At 38.1% G+C, this 21855-nt stretch overlaps 1 protein-coding gene across 5 annotated transcripts in view; it reads left to right on the top strand.

The window, feature by feature from the left end:
- The first annotated feature begins 1527 nt into the window (after positions 1 to 1527).
- SLF2 (SMC5-SMC6 complex localization factor 2) overlaps positions 1528 to 21855 on the top strand; it is a 42147-nt gene continuing 21819 nt past the window's right edge. For 2 of the 5 annotated variants that reach the window (XM_070222696.1, XM_023640834.2), the window contains exons 1-9: positions 1528 to 1880; positions 4526 to 4569; positions 5091 to 5818; positions 7454 to 7511; positions 11382 to 12373; positions 13361 to 13431; positions 16394 to 16516; positions 16911 to 17078; positions 18077 to 18179. In XM_070222696.1, the coding sequence (XP_070078797.1) occupies positions 1741 to 1880; positions 4526 to 4569; positions 5091 to 5818; positions 7454 to 7511; positions 11382 to 12373; positions 13361 to 13431; positions 16394 to 16516; positions 16911 to 17078; positions 18077 to 18179 (2427 nt within the window). In that variant the 5' untranslated portion in view covers positions 1528 to 1740. Of the gene's footprint in view, positions 1881 to 4525; positions 4570 to 5090; positions 5819 to 7453; positions 7512 to 11378; positions 12892 to 13360; positions 13432 to 16393; positions 16517 to 16910; positions 17079 to 18076; positions 18180 to 21855 lie in introns of all 5 variants that reach the window. The other 3 variants (XM_023640837.2, XM_023640832.2, XM_070222699.1) reach the window with 2 other exon arrangements.

Raw genomic sequence — 21855 nt, 5'->3', positions numbered from 1 at the left:
AGGAAACAATACATGTATAAAGCCCTTAATAAACAAACATTTAAGTCATTATTCATTCAACACATTTTGAGCATCTGTTACCCTCTATGTAAGGAACAATGGTAGCTACAGTAACTTCTTAGTTATTAGGAGCAGAAAAATGCCCCTTATTTTAGTATTTCCTTTCTCACGTCACTGCTACCTAGTATATGGCTGTGCATATATGTTTTTTGGATGAATGAGAGACCTGTATGTTCACTGTTTACCTTCTACCCTCCACTTGCCACCTCGTCAGCCACTTTATTCCTCATTAACTCTTCCTCCTGAGGGCTAACAGGGAAGGAAAGGAGGTAAACTTCAGGTCAGTCAGGCATGCTTAGCTACGGAAGCAGTTAAATCTCAGTACAATAAACTTTAAAGACCTGCCTAAATTCTTTTGTGTCATTTAAGATTTTGTTCCATCCAACTGATTGAACAGGCCTGCCAATTAAAGCTTGGACATCCTTGAGATTGATATTTTGGTTAATAGTTACTATAACAGATCTGACCTGTCTCTGGAAGACTTTGCAGTAAGTTAAAGTGTAAGAGTCAGTCTAAAAAACCAAGGAAAGGGAACACTAATTTGCTCAGTACTTATTACGTGAGAAACTGTGAACTGTGCAGTCTACATTGCTTATCTCTTTTATGGTTTACAATTACCCAGAAAAGTAGAATACCCATTTTATAGACGTGAAACCGAGGCTCAGAGACACTCTGATCAATCTTTGTAAGGAAAACCCTGGCTAACAGCCTCCAAAACACAAGCCATTTACAAAGGATTGGTGACTGCTGGTGCCTTTCACTAGTCTATGCCGTCCACACTTAACATGGGTAGTCGAAAACTGACCCTGCTCCTTTGGAAAATCTCCAAGGAATCTGGCTGCAGAAACTTCACGGGTAACTTGTTTCAGCAGCTGAGAAACAAAATGCTTTCGCGGAATCAAAACAGTCTTTATTTCAATGGGGGTGTTTCTTTCCTTCTTAAAAAAAGAGAGAGAAAGAATCCACCACGACACTTTAACAAGAACTCTCACAGAATGGACAAGTCTTCAAATTGGGCTGTGCAGACCACCGAGGAAATGGTGACAGCATTCAGGCACTTTGGCCTAAGATGTTAAAGAGAGGATGTAATGAACAGCTGGGGATTTCCGAGGCACAACTGTGGGACACAGGAAGCCCAACATGTTGGCCATGCTCACCGAGGGCAGCTGCTGGGCTTGGGTTTGATTGTGCAAACCTCGCCCCTCGCCCTCGACTCAGGCGGGTGTCGGCAGCTGCCGCAGCGCACACGGCGACCCGCGCCTTGCCGCCCCCGCGCACCGGCCAAGACAGCAGCGGCCCGGACGCGACAGCGCGCGCCCGGCCCCCCCCCCCCAACACCCACGCACGTGACTGGAGGGCAGTTTTCCTTCTCCCCGACCCTTCCCCAAACCCCGCCTCCGCCTGAGAGTCTGTGGCTTTCTATTGCACCAATACAGGAATGAAGGCCGTGCCAGCCAATCAGAACGTGACTCTTCTGGTAAGGCCCGCCCCTTGTTGGTCCTCAGGTTCCTTCCCGCTCGCACAGGAGTCATTTCCGAAGAGAGGGAACCGCCATGAAGAGAGAAGGGGGTGCCGCCCACCTCTGCTCCGACAGCCTCCCCGAGTCCCAGCAGCAAGACGGCAACCACGCACCCAACTTCTCCTGCCACAGCTCATGCCGCCGTCGCCAGCGGCGCCGACATGACAAGGCGCTGCATGCCCGCTAGGCCAGGTTTCCCCTCTTCCCCAGCCCCGGGGTCGTCGCCCCCGCGCTGCCATCTGAGACCCGGTAGTACCGTCCCTGCTGCAGCGGGAAAGAGAACAGAGAGTCCTGGGGACAGGTACCGTGCAGAGGGCTTGAGGAGGGGCCGGGTCGCGGGGGCAAGGGTATGAGGGAGGACTGCGGACGGCCGCTCTTCCAGTTCCCGCCATCCTCTGCGAGCTCGGGCCTCGGCGTTCCGGGCCAGGCAAACCCCCGCCCCGCCTCCGCGCGGGGGCTTCTGGGAGTTCGAGTTTCCTTCTCTGTAGTTGGGACGCTGCTCTCGGTCTAGTGACTGCAGCCTGGAAGAACCGCCTTAGGTAGAGCGTGATTCTTGTCCTTGACGATAGCTGGACTCGGGGCCCTAACTGCTGAATGCATGCTTAGGTGATTTTCTGTACGTTGTCAGTTCTACTGATGCTGGTGGTGTAGTAGTAGAAACCTCTTCCATATTCTGGGTGAAATTACGTAAGAGGTAATGAGGGAAGCCCTTCCACGAATTACTTTATAGTGCAGTATACACGGTATTCATAATTAAAAGAACATGCAGATTTGGGATGTGATATGTCTTCTCCTTCAGTAACTTTATGTCTCTGCGAGAGGCCAGTTTTTTTGTACAGGTTTTGTGGGAGCTATGTAATGAGATGGGGAGCTTCATCAAATGACATCCTCTGACAATAAAACATGTTTAAATTCTCCACGCACTTGGTACTGTCTTTTTTATTTTAAGTTTAAAATCTTGTAACATAAGTTTAACAGTAAATTTATCTTCTGATATTGGTGGTACAGGTCCACAATCCCTTCTCTTAATTCTGAAAGCCAGAAAGCTATGAAAACCTGAAGTTTTCGGTAAGTTTGGCACCACGTCTTACCTGGCAGCCAAACCTAGCTAGAACTAGTGGAAGGCTGTATATGATCTTTATCCCATTAGGTGTGGGTATTCGTACGTTTTGCTGGGGAAATATTAATGTTTGCTTACAGGGTGCAGTGTTAGACCCCACTGGGGGTTTTATATAATGCATCTAAGAAACCTCCTTTCTAAAATCCAGTAAATGCAGAATTCTAAAGCACATTTGGCCCCAAAAGTTTCAGATAAGGGTTTATGAGCTGTTACAGATAATTTTTTTAACTAGTTATAAGTAAGTAACGCACATTTCTGTGCATGTGAACTTAGGGAACTGTTCCTTCTTGAAAGTTACATTCGTGATTATTTTACAGACTTCTGGTATGTTTTACGCCAAATCGTTTTTCTATCTGGTGTATTAATGGAAAAGGAGCCTGGGGTCTGATACTTTAGGAAAGAGATACAGTGTTACTTTTAGTAATAAATGTAAAAACACGTTTAGTATTGTTTTGAATTAATTAGCTGCTGCTTAATCCTCTCCTATCTCACCTTCCTCAACCAATAACTGAAGGGCATCATCCTCCCCTTTGGAGAACTAGCATTTCTTCATTTACTCTCTCATGGAGTTAATTTGCCTGATATAATTTACTTTCTGAAAACAAAGCATAGATTCTTCCTTAGCCTGTCCCTCATATTCATTTCATAACCACTTAGCTTTTCTACCAACATCTCAAACGAACATTGGAGACTCTCAGTAAACCATTAAAGATGGTCACTGCTCTTCTCATGTGACAGTAAAGTGTACACACAAGATGTGAGGAAGCTTAACCTTCCAGGGACTTCGGTGGTTCAAGTTTTCTCTGAGCATTTTGTGGTGGATAAATGTTTAGGAAAGACTTAATAGTCCACCGCTTGCTCTCTCTCGGTGGAAGGAATACTAGCAAAATTTACCCGAAAGTTAATTTTGTTCTCTACATATATCATCCCTCTTTTTATGCGGCTGACAAATAACTCTAAATACACGAACAAATCAAAATACAAAGTCTGGTAATATGGTCCTGTTTCACTTTGTGTCCTCTATACAATGCAGAAATCCTTAAAAATTAAACCAATTTGATTTTTGTTATTCTTGTTTACTTTCTTCCTTTTCTCTTTGTTTTGTTTGTGTTTTTCCTAGTCAATATGTTATTTTTGTAAATGCCTTAAGAATTCTTAGATAAAAAATTAAAATATTGGAACACTACTTATTTAGTTGTGAATACTCATTCCAGTTTCTGCTGTTACTTAGATTAATGTCTCACTGTAGTGTATAAAGAGAGTAGTGTAAGCTTAGTACTTGATCCTTTCTGCCTTTTGCCTGGCACTCTTCAACTGCCTCCCCAGACTGGCCAGGTCACTCATATTGCCATCTAGCATCTAATCTTGTTATGAATTTGTTCAGGTTTTACTCTGTTTTTATAATCTCTATTATTCATTCAGCAAACATCTGTTGAGCATTATTTTGTACCACTCACTGGAGATATCAAGGACTAGGATCGTGTCCCCTCAAGATCTTTTATTCTACCATGTAGCAGCATGCTTTTCAGTCCTAGGAAGCACTCTCCTGCTTCCCTGGATCCACACTCCAATCGTCTTATTTTCGTACTACAGATTACATAAACCTCAGTTGTGCTTTTATCAGTTTACTCCTATAGGAAGTGGTGAATTATTTTCAATTTTTTATAATGAGCAAGGTATTATTGCCATTGTCAGAACTTGATGAAACCAGATAGTGAATCCAGCCTATATTTTATAAATTTACTAGTATTCTTTGCTTAATCTGAATTATTAAGGTTTTAATATTTGCTTGTGTGATACCATATTAGTTATGCTTTTATTTTCAGGAAGCAGTCAATTATAGATTTCTTCAAACCAGCCTCAAAACAAGGTATGTATACTATTAATGCATTTTTTTGTGAGATCTTTTGAGGAAGGAGATGGATTCAATTTTTGAATCTACTCTAAACTCTTAATCTGATTAAACATAGTGTTCAAAATTGAAAATACAATGAAGATGCAGTGTTTTCTACAAAGATAAGTTCTAAACATCATAAGGAAACTACTGTTATGTTTTCTTATATTTAAAATAATATTCCAGTCAATAATGTTCATAGTGCATACTATTTTGAGCCTCTAATACAGTAACTTATTTCATAAATGGAGCCACAGGGAGCTTACATGATGTCATAAAAGAGCGCTTTATGAAAGTAAGGCTATTAACAAATAGACCATGTCTTAATTTCTCCCTCTTATAAAATGTATATCATCATCTAAATATTGATTTGAAAATTTTTGTGGTAGCTTAGTATTTTAAGTATTAATAATAGAAATAAATATTTATGCAAAATGTAATCATTGGTGTTATTTTTAATAACATGCAATTTGTATGTGTTTTAATTGGCTACTTAGACAGACATATGTTGGATTCTCCACAAAAATCAAATATCAAATATGGAGGAAGTGGATTGTCCATCACGGGAACAGAGAAGTTTGAAAGGAAACCATCCTCACCAAAAGAATCCAAACTCAAAAGGATACCATCAGAAAAGGGTTCTATTTTAAAGGCTTTCATGAAGGGTGTTAAAGAGCAGCATAGAGATAGTGGCGTACATGAGTCATGTCGGCCTTGTGTGTCCCTAGGCACCAAATACCCAAAAACAATTTTTGTTCCTCCTTCATATCGTTTGTCAAAAGAGATGAAGCCACTAAAGAGAAAACATCCATCTCCAGAGAGAAGGAAGTCACTGTTCACTCATGAAAATAGCAGGGAGAAGCAGGATAGAGATCGAGGCAAGACCAATGCAGATTCCAGAAAGCAGGCCACGGGTGCAGAAGCTGACATCTTCAAGAACAGCTCCAGAAGTCTCAGCAGCAGGAGCAGCCTACCCAGGCACCAGCCAGGAGAAAGCCCACTGGGAGCTAAGTTCCAGTTGTCACTAGCTTCTTACTGCAGAGAAAGAGAACTAAAGAAGTTGAGAAGGGAGCAAATGGAGCGGAGAATCAACTCAGAAAATTCTTTCTCAGAAGCAACCAATCTTTCCTTAAAATCATCTAGTATAGGAAGAAAATATAAAACAAGGCAAGAAGAAGGTAAACAGAATGATGTCACACCTGGAAAGAGTAACCTTTCAAACTTGGTATGTGCAATAATTACTGAATTATTTTGGGTACTGCTTTATCATATTTAAAATACTAAATGTAACAATATTTAATAAATTGTTGACATCATATTGGTATCTTTTATTAAGGAAATAGTGATACATAGTTTGTGTAGAAGCTGGTTTCATTAGATTTCTTCCAACTGTTCACAGAACTCAGTAAAGCAGTGTTTCTTGCCCTTGATTTTTTCAGAACAAGAACAAAGATCTTTCATAATCAGGAAAGTAAGCATTCTTTTTTTAAGGCAAATATAGTCATTTTAAATTAGGCTGTGTTGCAGCAAGATACTTGAGGATTGGAAAATGTAAAACAGCACGAAATGGTTTAGAACAGAGGTTCTCAAAGTGTAGTCCCTGGACTAGCAACATCACCATCACCTGGGAACTTGTTAAAAGTGCAAAATCTCAGGCCCCAGCCCAGACCCACTGAACCAGAAACTGAAAGTAGGATCTAGCAATCTGCAATTAACAAGCCTTCCAGATGATTCTGATGCACTTTAAAGTTCAAGAATCAGTGGTTTAGATTATATATAAATCTTAAACAATTGAGTATGGGTCTTAGGAAACTTAGAAGATGACTTAGAAAACTATCCAAGTACATCTTAACATCATCAGATTTCTCTTGTGAGAATCGACCAGACTTAAGATTAGCATAAAAGCTGTTCCTCTCTCCTGGAAAGTCAAGTTATTAGCTACATCTGTTTCAAAGAGCTTCTCTATATAGAGAGCAAATAAAGGAAGATCAGGTATCAAGAAAGTGGTATGTTGATAAGATGCATGAGATTTTAAAATCACATAGCCAAAAATAAACCAAACTATGACATTCTAGGAGTGAATGGAGATTGTTGCATTGTAAATTACTGGAAAATATATTTGTAAACTCTAGAGTTCATTTGCAGGGAGTTTGATGCCTTCACCAGCAAGATTTGCTAATGATCAATAGAGGTTAGTAATATTTGGTCCATTTTTTAAGATCTCGGTGTTTGGTGGTGCATCAATACTTAAAACAGAAGTACTGAAGAGTGAGTTGTATCCATTTGATTGGCAAATATTAAGCTTACTATTTCTTTATCAAAATAATAGTACAGTGCTCTAATATCAATCTTGAGTTATTAATATGTCTCTTAATTTGCATTATGAGAACTCACTTTATTTTTACTTTTTTTTTTTTTTTGAGGAAGATTAGCCCTGAGCTAACATTGCTGCCAGTTCTCCTCTTTTTGCTGAGGAAGGCTGATCCTAGGCTAACATCTGTGCCCATCTTCCTCTACTTTATATGTGGGATGCCTACCACAGCATGGCTTGCCAAGCGGTGCCGTGTCTGCACCCGGGATCCGAACCATCAAACCTCGGGCCGCTAAAGCAGAATGTGCACACTTAACCGCTGCGCCACCGGGCCAGCCCCCTATTTTTACATTTTTATGATACAAATGCCCTTCGTTTTAATGCTAAAACTTAAGAACTTAAAACACTTTATTATAGAAGTTTGAATTTATCTCCAAATATACGTGCTTGCTTTACTCAGTCTAGAAATCTGTGTTTAAATGTTAAAGACAAGTTCACATTCTTTACTGCCCCCAACTCCTAATTAATTTTTTCTCATTTTGCTAATAGGAAAATGGACATCTCTCAAGAAAAAGATCCTCTTCTGATTCATGGGAACCTGCTTCAGGTAGAATCAAAATTAAATTTATGAATTTTTAAATAAATTTGCATCTTAATGGCACTGTTTTTTAAAGCAAATTAGTTTAAATATGTAATTTCTTTCCTATAGGTGAAATTGAGTATCTCAGATAGTTGTGAGTTTAGTAAAGTTATATTCAAAGGAAATAGTCCTTGAATTTATTATATGTAACCTGTGGTTTGTCTTGACTCATTCTCTGCCTTCTTCAAGAGTTCCTAACAATGTGTTTCTCATCTTGGTAGTCATTGTTCTAGTTCTGAATCCTTGGCTACGTTAAGAAGCATAATCTTATATTCTTGGAGTTGTGGACTATTATCTGAGGTCTTGGAATTACAGATGCTTTGTATGAAGTTGAAACATCATGATCTAAAACAGTGTTTCCTCATGTTTCAAATACAAAGATCCCTTTTTAATATCAAATTTCTAGGACACCTGCATGATACTAGTTGCTATTTTTAGTATCTGTTGGTTGAGACAATACATACTAACAAATAGCTACTATTAATTCAGTAATTCTTAAGGTATCTGTATCTGTTTTTTAGACTAGAAAATAGAACAATGTAAAATTCGAACACTGCATAAATTTATAACATGGAAAATGGAAGGCCCCCCAGAAATAACAGTTGTTAGTAGTCTGGTGCATCAGAATATTTTTTTCTGCTGTGACTGCAAACTTTGAAAAGTACACTTTGCAAATTTTCACACTCAGTAAGGTACATTGGACATGATGATAATAGCCAATGTTTATTAAGCACTTACTGTGTGCCATGCCCTGTTCTATATACTTTTAATTCATTTGATCCTCACATCCTTATAAGGTGGTTACTTTTAGAGACAAAAAAAACAGAGGCACAGAGAGACAATTCTGCCTCTTCTTCCGGTTTCATGTAAAACTCTATTTTTTGTATATTCTCGAGGTGCATTGCATTTTGACCAAGTGTTAAAAATCAGTCTTCAGCCAAGGCTGAAACCATATTTTTACCATCATAGATGGAGCTTCAAGGATACAGGAATAAATTTTAAATTTTATGTGTTTTTTAAAAATTTATTTAATTTTCAGAATGTTGTTTATTTTAGTGCAAATTTTAGAGAATTTTGACATTGTAGTACAAGAAAAATAATTTCTCAGCCATGAGATTGCTCCTACACTCGTACTGTTACACATTTGTAATACTAAAGAAATGATCACTTTGTGCTGAGTTGAATGGAAGAACAAAATAATTTTAGGCCAGCTCTGCCAGTATAAGGGGCTGCTGGTGGTGGTGTTGCCACCAAGCTATTCAAGTTTGTTTTTCTCTGATAATAACTAAGATAAAAATTCTCTTCAGTTCATAGGTTTGCAGATTTCCTCAGTGATAACTGAAGGGGTTTCGTTTATAGAATCCCACCTCCTGAAGTCTTTGAACACTGTTTGAAAAAGATGCTTTCTGCATATTTTCAGAGGCAGACTTAAGATGGTTGCCTTCACTTATATTTTTCTCATATTTTTGCACATATTCATTATCCTCATTAATAATTATGGTATTGTACTCTTAATAAATATACATTTATACTTCAGTTGACTAGCAACAGAATATAAAGGACATAAGAGGATTTTTCACTCTAGATAACATGAAGAATGCTTTATCTTTATCTGAGAGTGAATAGATATTAATAATCCAGACCTTATGTCTTACTCATATTACTGCTATTATGCTTATTGATTGTGATGGTGATATACATAATTACACAATCATTAGCCACACACAAGTTCAGGGATTTCAGAAATGTTGGTTGAGTAGGCATTTGGCTCTTTGGTCTTCTAGAGCCCTGTCCTTTGGCTGAATTCTGAGGTCCAACTTAATCCATCTCTAGTTTATTCCATAACTTATTAATAACTAATTCCCTATTAATGAACATTTGGATTTTTCCTTTTTTCTTTTTACAAATGCAATCCCTATCTTATCTGAGTATTTTATATGTTAATAGATATTTGAAATGTCATAAAACAAACATTCAGTCTACATATCGTACAAGGGGTACAAAAAGAAATCATGAAATTTTTGCAGTTAATCCACTACCCTAGAGAGCTTACAACGGGAAGCTACCTGCAGTACCAGTTTACCCTCCTCTAGTTCTAGATGTTCAAAGCTCTTAATAAGCTGATTTTTTCCTGAACTTTGTCCACAAACAAGTTTTTCCTCCTGGGTAAGTCTTCAGTTCCTCAACCAAAGCAGGAATTTCTCCTCATTACTAGCTGTGTATAAATGGTCTGACTTCTCTGGGAAAGTGGAACAAAATTCAAACTGGCAACTCTGTAGCTAATTTTTTTTGTAACCCCAAAGTTAGATAGTGTAAGTCCATGCCAAGTCTTCTCTTTTTCTTAGTTATTTGGTTTCTCATCCTGCACTATAAGGGACCCCTTTCCTTTTTTACAAGACATTTAACCCCAGGAAACTGAGTGGGCATAGAATGGTTTTTTCACGTAATAGGAGATATATATATATATATATATATGAATAAAGATAGGGGCATTTGTTTATTAATTGATTTTTAAATTTTTTATAAATTGAGTTTTTCAGATTATGTATTGATCAAGCTATCCAAATAAGCTTAACTCTTGAGTTGTTTTGTTTTGTTTTTTAGTCAAACTATTGAGGATTTGGGGACATCTGTCCATGTGCAGAAAGAAATTTGATTTTGAGAATACTGATTATATAAGTAGAGAATTTTTTAATGAATAATGAGTTTTAAGAGGGAATTAATGAAACATCACGTTTTTCAACACAATAAGAAATTTTTAAAAACTGGTTAACTCGAATATATGTGATTATTAAAGTCCTTCTGGATGGAGCTCCTGAGACACAGAAAGCTTGTGTTAGTTTCTAAGGGCTGCCATAACAAAGTATCAAAAACTAGGTGGCTTGAAACAACAAGAATTTATTGTCTCATGGTTCTGGAAGCTAAAAATGCAAAATTATGGTTGTCAGCAGGGCCCTGCTGTCTATAACAACTCTCAGGGAGAATTCTTCCTTGCCTCTTCCAGCTTCTGGTGCTTGCCTACAATCCTTGGCATTCCTTGACTTGTAGATAAAACACTCCAGTCACATGGTGTCTTCTCTCTGTGTGTCTTCATGTCATCTTCCCTCTGCATGTCTGTCTCCATGTCCAAATTTCCCCTTTTATAAGGACACCAGTCATATTGGATTAGGACCCACCCTAACAACCTCATTTTAGCTTGATTAGCCCTGTAAAGACCCTGTTTCTAATAAAAGTCACATTCTGAGGTTCTGGGAGTTAGGACTCCAACATATTTTGGGAACCACAATTCAACCTGTAACACAGCTGAAGACTTGAAGGATATAGGGGAAAGAGTAAACAAATACCAGGGAGAAAGACTTGGGTGAGTTTTTTTTAATTGAGAAATTAAAATTTGTCTGCCTTCAACTTGTTATGGTATATGTGTTTTAAGGTACTATAAATTTAGATGTAGAAGTGTTACATTTCTGGAACCAGGTAGTCCTTGGTTTAAGAAAGAGTGTATGTACTTTGAAGGAAAGTGCCTTTGGAATCCTTTCTTTGATACAAATATACAGTTTTTTATGTTTGGGGGAGTGACACCTTTAATTCTGTTTAATAGCTTTGGAATGAAAACAAGCATTTTCATTAGCTTTAAATTTCTTGGGCACCAGTATTTATCAGTTAATAAATAAATGATGATATTAACTCTTTTTCTTCATTCTATATATGGTGAATAATCTCAGCCTAAACTTTTAGAATTTAGACATTTTGTCAGTGTTCTAGACACCCATTGAATAAACTTTACTAAGATAGGAAAATATGCTTCTCACTAATCTGGCAAAAATTAAATTTTAGCAGGCTCTAAGCAGAATAAATTCCCTGACAAAAGAAAAAGGAACTCTGTGGACTCAGATCTGAAAAGCACAAGAGAATCTATAATGCCAAAAGCAAAAGAGTCCTTCCTCGAGAAGCGTCCTGACACACCGCATCCGAGAGAGAAGTTTATAAAACACATTGCACTGAAGACCCCTGGTGGGGTGTTGCGCTTGGAAGACATATCCAAGGAACCGACTGAAGAAGCTGATTGCTCCTCTGCAGGCTTGGCACCTTCAAATTCTGGCCACCATTCTTCCAGGAATAGTGACCAAATACGTGTGGCAAGTACCAAAGAGACTAAGATGCAGAAACCCCACTTATCTTTACCTCAGGAGAAGTCTGCAGTTAAAAAAGCTAGCAACCTTCAGAAAAATAAAACTGCCAGCTCTGTGGCATCAAAGGAGACAAAACTTCTACCTTTACTTTCCCATGTTCCAAGTGCTGGTTCCTCTCGGGTACCGTTAAATGCTAAAAATTGCACTCTTCCAGTTCCTAAAAAAGATAAAGAGCATTCCTCATCTAAAGAGTGTTCTGGGCATTCTACAGAGGCCTCCAAACACAAGGAACACAAAGCAAAGACTAACAATAATAAGGCTGATTCTGACGTATCTTCAGGGAAAGTCTGTGGGGGATCTTTGCGTTCAGAATATGGCACTCCTGCAAAGTCTCCCCCGGCTGCTTTGGAAGTTGTGCCATGTATCCCGAGCCCTACAGCGCCTTCAGATAAAGCCCCTTCAGATAAAGCGAGTTCAGGAAATTCCAATGCAGGTAGCAATGCACTGAAAAGAAAATTAAGGGGTGATTTTGATAGTGATGAAGAAAGTTTAGGTTACAACCTAGACAGTGATGAGGAAGAGGAAACATTAAAATCACTGGAAGAAATAATGGCTTTGAACTTCAATCAGACTCCTGCAACTACAGGAAAGCCTCCCGCTCTTTCCAAGGGGCTTAGACCTCAGTCATCAGAGTATACAGTAAGTATTCTGTGACATTTATCTTTACTTGAAGAGGGAGGACGGATCGATTAGTGGAAGAGGGATAGATTCTTAGAACTTGGTTTAGAATTCATTATTTGTTATGATTCATAATTGTACTGAAACTGGTATAGTTCTTGTTTGATTAATGGGTTTCTCGTATTTTTAGTTTTATAACCGTAAATCAGTGGTCTCCAAACTTTTTTGATCACATACACTTCTATTAGTAAAAAAATTTTTGAGCATGTACCCCAATATATATGTATATTTATGGATTATATACATGTACCACTATACTACTGTATACTTTCTAAGGCATATGCAAAAACAGAATTTTTTTAAAAGGAAGAATAAAAAAGTATTTTCCTATAGAAGTTATGTAGAAGTTACTATAGACTAAGTTCTACTGGAGTTTCTCTAGAAGTTCCATATAAATAGAAGTTCTATTATTTTCTTCCTGCACCCCAATGGATCACCTTGCACACCCTCTGCTTTGGAGACCACTGCTGTAAATGAAGGTAGAGTGTAGAAATGTTGTTAATTGTGGTGTGCAATTTTATTTATAAAGTGCTTCATTCTAATTTGGGAATAAGCTGAATTAAATTCTAATATGTCTGTAAAATTTGGTGGGGAAGGTGTTAATGTTCCATGGTAACACCTAAAAATTAGTAGTGTGATTCCACTAAAATAGAATTTAAAAATAAAGACAGGGTAGCCATGGAGCCCTTGGGTGTTTGCAGTCAATTCCTAAGGCTAGCACGGTTTTATAAGTAGTGCCTTTCCTAATAGATGGTAAAATCAAATTGCCTGCAGTACAAAATACTAGATTTAAAGCATGATGGTGAAAATTCTATTAAGAAAGGTATCCTCCTGGCCCAGGTTATTGAAATAGAAAATATTCTTTAGTACTCTGAATAACTTAAAACATCCCAATTCATCTGCAAAGGTTATGTTATAAAGTATTCCTAAATTTTCTTCTTGTTTTAGGAACACGTTTGTAGTGGGACTTATACAAATACTTTAGAGCGTCTAGTGAAGGAGATGGAAGACACACAAAGGTTAGTTAGCATCACTACCCAGCTAAATTTAACGTACTGCTTGTTTGTGGGACTAGCCTTTAATTTACCTTAAGAAATCATGAGAAATTAGCATGCATTTTGTGCTAGTACTATTTATAACTGTTTTATTGTCAACTATGTTAGAAAATAAGGTGTTCTCATTCATAGGCTGGATCAGAAGATCCAAGTTTTTATAGTATACTGCATTAATTAATAATATAATTTGTTTCTACTTACCACAACTAATATCTGACTGATAGCTGCAATTCTTGATCAAAAGCATGGGTAGAATTTCTTTTGTGTTTTTTTATTGTAATAAAATATATGACATAAAATTTACCATTTTAGTCATTTTGAAATGTACAGTTTACTGGCATTAAGTGCATTTACATTGTTGTGCAATCAACACCACCATCCCTCTACAGAACTTTTCTACTTTCTGTCTTTATGAAATTGACTGTTCTGGGTACCTCATATAAATGGGGTCATACAGTATTTGTCCTTTTATGACTGGTTTATTTCACTTAGCATAATGTCTTCAAGGTTTATCCATGTTGTAGCATTTGTCAGAATTTCCTTTCTTTTTGAGGCTGAATAATTGTGTGTGTACACCGCGTTTAGTTTATCCCTTCATTCATTGCTGGACACTTGGGTTGCTTCTACTTTTTGGCTATTGTAAATATTGCTACTGTGAACCTGGGTGTACTAATCTCTCTTCAAGACCCCACTTTCAGTTCTTTTGGGTATATACCCAGAAGTGGAATTGCTGGATCATGTGGTAGTTCTATGCCAGTTTGAGGAACTGCCATACTGTTTTCCATAGAGGCTGCGCCATTTCACATTTCCACCAGAAGGGCACAAGGGTTCCAGTTTCTTCACATCCTCACCAACACTGGATATTTTCTGGTTTTTTGATGATAAACATCCTAATGAGTATGAAGTTATATCTCGTTATAGTTTTGATTTGCATTTCCGTAATGACATTGTGCATCTTTTTGTCCTTATTGGCCATTTGTATAGCTTCTTTGGAGAAATGTCCGTTCAGATCCTTTGCCTATTTTTTAATGGGGTTGTTTGTTTCTTTGTTGTTTGCATAGGTAGAATTTTTTAAAATGTTTGTATGCCCACTCAGTCCCAAGTTTTGAAACCAGACATGGTGTTTCTACAGCAGGTTACTCTTTTGAGGCAGAAGTTTAGAATTATGACTGATAACCCCCTGCACACACACACACAGAAGTCAAAAAGTTTGAGGATCATAATGACCCTAAGGAAATTTCAGTGACTAGTTGCAAACTGCTTTTGCTAATGAGGGGGGAAATATATATTCCTTATTAATTCAAGGAATATTCTTGAAACTAGCCCAGAGAACTTTGCTAAAAGCCCAACTGGCTTGAAGTTGTTATATACGTTTCTCAAACTTGATAACCATAGGAATTGCAGACAATATTAGATCCATAGTCTGGATTTAGAGAAATTATCTCTGTTGTAGACTCTTTAAATGTTTGATAAATTCATGTAATTCGTGATGTCAAATCTGAAGTTGCTTATTTAAAATTGAATATTGCACAGACCAAAGGTAGAGAAGCTGGTTTGATCTGATGATTGACTCTTTTCTATAGTGATAGAGCAGTACAGTTACTGGTTATTTACTATTGTATTATCTTGTACTTACTGTGGGACTGGGAATAAAGACCTTGGTTAAAATAGCTTTATCTTGGCAAGCAATATAGCCAAGGACTCCAGAGCTAGACTCTGGCTTTGAATCCCAGCTCCTGGCAGTGTGAGCTTGAACAAGTTAGCTTTTCTAAAGTGTGTTTCCTCAGGTATAAAATGGGTAACATAAACTACCACATGAGGTTGTTGTGAGGGTTAAAAGAGTTAATACAGGAGCCGGCGCAGTGGTGCAGCAGTTAGGTGCGTGCATTCCGCTTCGGCGGCCTGGGGTTCGCCGGTTCTGATCCCAGGTGCGGACATGGCACTACTTGGCAAGCCATGCTGTGGTAGGCGTCCCACATATAAAGTAGAGGAAGATGGGCACGGATGTGAGCTCAGGGCCAGTCTTCCTCAGCAAAAAGAGGAGGATTGGCAGCCGTTAGCTCAGGGCTAATCTTCCTCAAAAAAAAAAAAGAGCTAATATATAAAGTCTTTATTACAGTGCCTGTCACATAGTAAGTTCTCAGTATGTGTTGGGTGTTTTTTTGTTTTTGTTTTTGTTTTTGTTTTTGAGGAAGATTAGCCCTGAGCTGATAACTACTGCCAGTCCTCCTCTTTTTTTTGGTGAGGAAGCCTGGCCCTGAGCTAACATCCGTTCCCATCTTCCTCTACTTTATGTGCGGGACACCTACCACAGCAAGGCGTGCCAAGTGGTGCCATGTCTGCACCCAGAATCACAAACCAGTGAACCCCAGGCCGCCAAGAAGCGGAACGTGCGAACTTAACTGCTGCGCCACCGGGCTGGCCCCTGTTTTGGGTGTTTTGATGATAAGGATGACAACAATGATAATGACTACTGCTGCTAGAAAACCTAGTTAACATTATCAGGTTGTTGGTCTACTAGAAGTCAGTGAGCATTAAAGATTAGAGGGGATAATCAAATTAGTGACATTTATGCTTTGCCGTTTCTCCTTTGCTTTTCTGTAAATGAATTGGGCATCATTCTTGAAGTCCTAGCTATAAAGAAATATTCACATCTTTTATACTATGGAACATTATTCTAATGTGGTACTGGTAGCTGGGTAAAAGCCTAAGACCTGAAATTGATTTTCTCTGTTTTAGTGAAGGTAGTCTAGTATATTGTACATCATGATATATTTGGGAGACATGATTTGACCTATAGCGTAACAAAGTTTGTCATCTAACGGTATTTAATGGGAGTTTTCCTTGGTGCTGCTTTTAGATGTAAATTAAAGATTTTTTAATTTTTAGGGTAAACCATTTATTATAACATTCTTTGATTTCTCAGGCTAGATGAACTGCAGAAGCAACTGCAGGAAGACATAAGGCAGGGCCGAGGCATTAAATCTGCAGTCAGAATTGGAGATGAAGACAGTACGGATGATGAGGATGGCCTCTTAGAAGAGCACAGGTACGTATGAAAAATGCTGTACACGCTATTAAGTTTATACATTTAAAAACTTTGTTTTTGTAAAATAAATGGGCCACTGATGGTTGTTTACTTAGTGAATGATCTGTGGTGGGATTCTCATCCATCTGTGATGGATTTGAAAGGCAGATGTTAAGGCCAGGTTACATCTTTTGTCTTTTCTCCTGGTTATTGTTTCTCTTCACACAGACACTAGTGGCTCTGGACTAACTACTAGCAAAAAGTGGGAGGAGCAAAACACGTGTTCTCACGCTAGTCTTCCAATCTGGAATTAACATTGCTCCTAAGAAAAGTCTTTTTCGGACGCAAACTTTACATACAAACTCATATGCAGTATAACTCTTTGGTATTCATTAACTTTTTTTTTTTATTTCAGGGAATTTCTAAAGAAATTTTCAGTTACAATAGATGCTATTCCTGATCATCATCCAGGTGAAGAAATATTTAATTTCTTCAATTCTGGAAAGATTTTCAATCAGTATACCTTGGATTTAAGAGACTCTGGTTTTATTGGACAAAGTGCTGTAGAAAAGCTTATTCTTAAGTAAGTAGAAAAATAGATATTTTATTTTTTCCTGTGTAAAAAGTACTCTAAAAGATTTCTGACTGATGTAATCTTCTAAAAGGTTAATTTCTATTATGACCTATCCAGCTTCCTAATCCCCTTACTTATTACTGTTGCTCTTTGTGTTTTATTATTTATGTGAAGCAGAGTAAGATAGTCATTTGGCACATCACATACCTTTATTAGAATTAAGAGTAGTATAGAATAATAGCAACTTTGAGACTGTGACAATAACAGGACCTTAAACAAGAAGTATATTTCATTCTTAGGTGAAAGAAGTTCAGAGGTGGGAAGTCCAGGACTGGTGTTTCACCAAATAATCTTTCTTCTCCACCATCCTTAGCACGGGTTACTTCAGGTTCTGCTGGAGCTCCAGCCTCTAGATTCAGATTCCAGGAAACGCCACACATTTCTGTTTATGGTTAGTTGGATAGAACTTAGTCAGCATGCCACACCTAGCTACAAGGAAGGCTGGGAAGTGATTTTTATTTCAGGCAGCCAGTGTACCCAGCTGAAAATCAGACTTCAGTTACCAAGAGGAAAAGCAAGAGTAGATGTTGGGATGGGCAACTAGCAGTCTCTACCACAAGGCCCAAACTGGTCTAATTTTTTTCAGTGCATGATGTCTCAAATCCGGAGAGATCTCATTAATTCTGCTCCTGAGTTTTTTGGAAGTATAAACCCAATCTGACAAAAGCAGATCATGTCCTGAGACTTGATAGGCTTCTTCTCAACACTGCTAGCTAATGTAGATTTGCCCACCACATGGATCTGGAGCCAGCCCAACAGATTGGATCAGCTTTAGGCCGTCAGTTGAATTTCTTTTGTGAGTCACCCATCCATACAGGGGCAGAGTCCACCTCTATGCACTGTGGATGGTTTGCTTGCTCATTTCCCTAATTATGTCAGATGTAGTGGTGCTAAAAGTTTCTTGCCATGAAAATTACAGTCATATTGATTTTCCTTTGTTTTTTCAGATCAGGAAAAACAGATCAAATTTTTTTGACAACACAAGGCTTCCTTACCTCTGCCTATCACTATGTCCAGTGTCCTGTCCCTGTGTTAAAGTGGCTGTTTCGGGTAAGAGAAATGTTTGAGGGGTATAGTCGCCTCCTACTGTATTTCTCAATCAAAAACAAACTTTTAAAATATAATCTTCCTTGCATGTTACTAGAGAAAAAACAAACCTAGCACATCAAACCCATGATTTCAGTATGTTAGAGGCAAAAAGAGTCAATATAAAGAGATTATAAAGGAAATGCTAATGCAGATAGTGTGCAGGATAGTCAGTAATGTCAGTTGTGCCTTGAGACATTTCATCACACTGGTAAATCACTATTATAGTTAGTTTTAGAAGAGATCTGGGGCCAGCCCTGTGGCTGAGTGGTTAAGTTCGTGCGCTCCACTTCAGCAGCCCAGGGTTTCGCCGGTTTGGATCCTGGTCACAGACATGGCACCACTCATCAGGCCATGCTGAGGAGATGTCCCACGTAGCACAACCAGAGGCACTCACAACTAGAATATACAACTATGTGCTGGGGGGCTCTTGGGGGGAGAAGAAGAAGAAGAAAAGAAGATTGGCAACAGATGTTAGCTCAGGTGCCGATCTTTAAAAAAAAAAAAAAAAAAAGAAGAGATCTAATTCTAATGCTTACATACCTGGGAGTTTTAGCTTTTTTCCCCTCATTTTTATGGAAATAGCTGTGTACATTTTTTTTTTTTAAGATTTTTATTTTTTTTCCTTTTTCTCCCCAAAACCCCCCCGGTACATAGTTGTATATTCTTCGTTATGGGTCCTTCTAGTTGGGGCATGTGGGACGCTGCCTCACCATGGCTTGATGAGCAGTGCCATGTCCGCGCCCAGGATTCAAACCAATGAAACACTGGGCTGCCTGCAGCGGAGCCCGCGAACATAACCACTCGGCCACGGGGCCAGCCCCACCTGTGTACATTTTTAAGATTTGGCTTGTGTACTAGTATTTCCCCACATATATATATATATATATTTGATACACATCCAACTGACTCTTTCACTTCCCCATTCTTTCTTAACTCTTAAATCCCCTTTAATAATTACCTTTTCTTTTTTCTTTTTGCTGAGGAAGATTCGTCCTGAGCTAACATCTGTGCCAGTCTTCCTCTATTTTGTATGTGGGTCCCACAACAGCATGGCTGATGAGTGGTGTCGGTCCATGCCCAGGATCCAAACCCGAGAGCCCAGGCAGCCAAAGTGGAGCACACCAAACTCAACCATTACACCATGGGGCCAGCCCCCTAAATAATTATCTTAATTTTTGTATTATCTACATGGTAACTTTATAAATGTCAGTAATATCAGAGAACTATAATTATTACATGTGAAGTGAGAAGTGGGAAAAGCATAGGGAGTTTCTGTTCTGGGCTTTAAGGTAGCATTTCAAAGAATTTTATATTTAGCAGGAACTAGATATTCCAGTACAGCTTTTCATTCATTTTTTTATATAGCTGGCATTTTTGAGTGCCAATTGTGCCAGGCACTGGAGAGAACAGCAGTGAAAAAATGAGTGTTTCTGATCTCATGAAACCCACATTCTAGTATAGAGGAGACAGACAATAAATATGTGTGTGTGTGCGCACACATTTATAGATATATTGTGTCAGATGGTAAGTGCTGTGAAGAAAAAGTAGGACAAGGTAGCTGTAGAGGGTACCAGGGTGGGAAAGAAAGTTTGCTTTTATAAATATATTTATAAAGTAGTTGATGAAGGCCTTACTGATAAGGTGAGGTCAGAGTAAAGACCTGAAGAAAGTGGTGGAATGAGACTTGCAGAAAAGAGCATTCTAGGCAGAGAGAATACAAGTGGTGCAGACTGTGGGGCAGGAATGTTTGCTTCTGGTGGTTAGGAGCTCACCACTTGGACCCCAGTAATTTTTTTTTTAAACAGTCCTAATTAAATCAAAATTTGCCTCCCTATGGCTTTTATCTAGTGGTACTTATTATCTGTTCTTACAGCTTCCCAGAATCTGCCTCATCTAATAGTCCTTCAGTTATTTTAAAACAACCATCATGACCTTCTTCTCTCCTCACACTAAACATTTTCCAGTTATTAAATTTCCAGTCCCTTTACTGATTATCTTTCTGAATGACCTTTAGCTTGTCAGTGTCACTCCTAAAGTGTTTCGCCCTTCCCCCCATAAACAGATGTATATTCCAGATAAGGTCTTTCTTACCAACAGTTTCCAGCAAGACTCTTAGCTATCTACCCCACCCACATATTTCTGTTTATTTATTTAGTTAGTTACTTGTTGAGGAAGATTGGCCCTGAGCTAACATCTGTTGCCAATCTTCCTCTTTTTGCTTGAGGAGGATTGTCACTGAGCTAACCTCTGTGCCCATCTTCCTCTATTTTTGTATGTGGGACACTGCCACAGCATAGCTTAATGAGCTGTGTGTAGGTCCGCACCCAGGATCCAAGCCCGCGAACCCTGGGCCGCTGAAGCAGAGCACATGAACGTAACCATTACACCACCAGGCTGGCCCCGACACATATTTCTCTTTATTCAAAATTTCATTTGCTGTCACAGCAGGGCTTCATTATTCTCTAATTATATAATATATCTTTTTTTAAACTTACGAGTACAACATTGCATTTATCTGTGTTAATTTTCATCTTGTTTATGTGGGCCCATCATTATAGCCTTTAAAAGCCTAATGATGGCATATAAGCATATCTTTGTGTAACCAGTTTTTTATACTCTTCATATTTATTCTTTGAAAACCAGACTATTAATCATTCATTGAGCCCTTTTTCTGTGTAAGACACTTTGTCTTGTTACTCCTTTTCAATTCCAAGTCCATTTTTCATGATGGAGAGACTTACCAACTCATAACTGTTTTTTAGAAAGTATGTCAGAATTCATTTTAATTCTATAGTCCTAATATTTTGTAAATTTAATTATTAAAATGTTTGCATCTTTGTGATTTTATCATGTGTCTAATGTAGTAAACCAGAAAGACAGTTTACTACTTTTTTTTAATGCTCTTTTTAAAGGGAATTCATATGTGATTGATAAAAGTTCAAGTAAAATGAAAGGGAGATTAAAAAGAAAACATTGAACTCCTCCCAATCTCCAGGGGCTATGAATTTTTGGTCAGTGTTTTCTAGATTGTTCTCTGTATGTACATAGATTGCTGTAAACAATATAAACAGAATATCTGCTATCTTATAACTTATTTCAGATAACAAATTATTGAGTATTTTCATCTCAGTATCCATACATTATCATCCTTTTTAATGGCTTTATAGTATTCCTTTATAGTGCTGTACCATTTATTTAACCCAGTCTCAGTTGATAGACATTAGATTGTTATATACACTTCTTTACACACTTACTTATCTCAAAGTACTGTGTTGCCCTTATAATTCATCACCCCTCACAAAAAGATCATCATCAAAAACGTGTCCTGTGTCCAATGTCTTTGAATGGCGCTGCCCCCTAGTGGCAGAGCATAACAACACAAACATCATAGCCAAGACATTTTTTCACGTAGGTTGATTTTGAAATGACACAAGCCATATGCCTGATTGAAATTAGAGTTTGGGTTATTCCCCCTTACAGTTTAGATTTAAATTTATTATCATAATCCATGGCTCAAAAGACAAAGAGAAAGTGGCAGAAATATAGTATGTTTTCCTCTACAAAACCATTTAAAATTACTTTCAATATGTAAGTATATAATTTGTTTTTGTTTTTGTTTTTGCTGAGGAACACTCAC

Source organism: Equus caballus, chromosome 1 (genome assembly GCF_041296265.1).
Source record: "Equus caballus isolate H_3958 breed thoroughbred chromosome 1, TB-T2T, whole genome shotgun sequence".
Lineage (NCBI taxonomy): Eukaryota > Metazoa > Chordata > Mammalia > Perissodactyla > Equidae > Equus > Equus caballus.
Note: the sequence above shows the minus strand (reverse complement) of the source record. Positions and strands in the feature narration are given on the sequence as shown.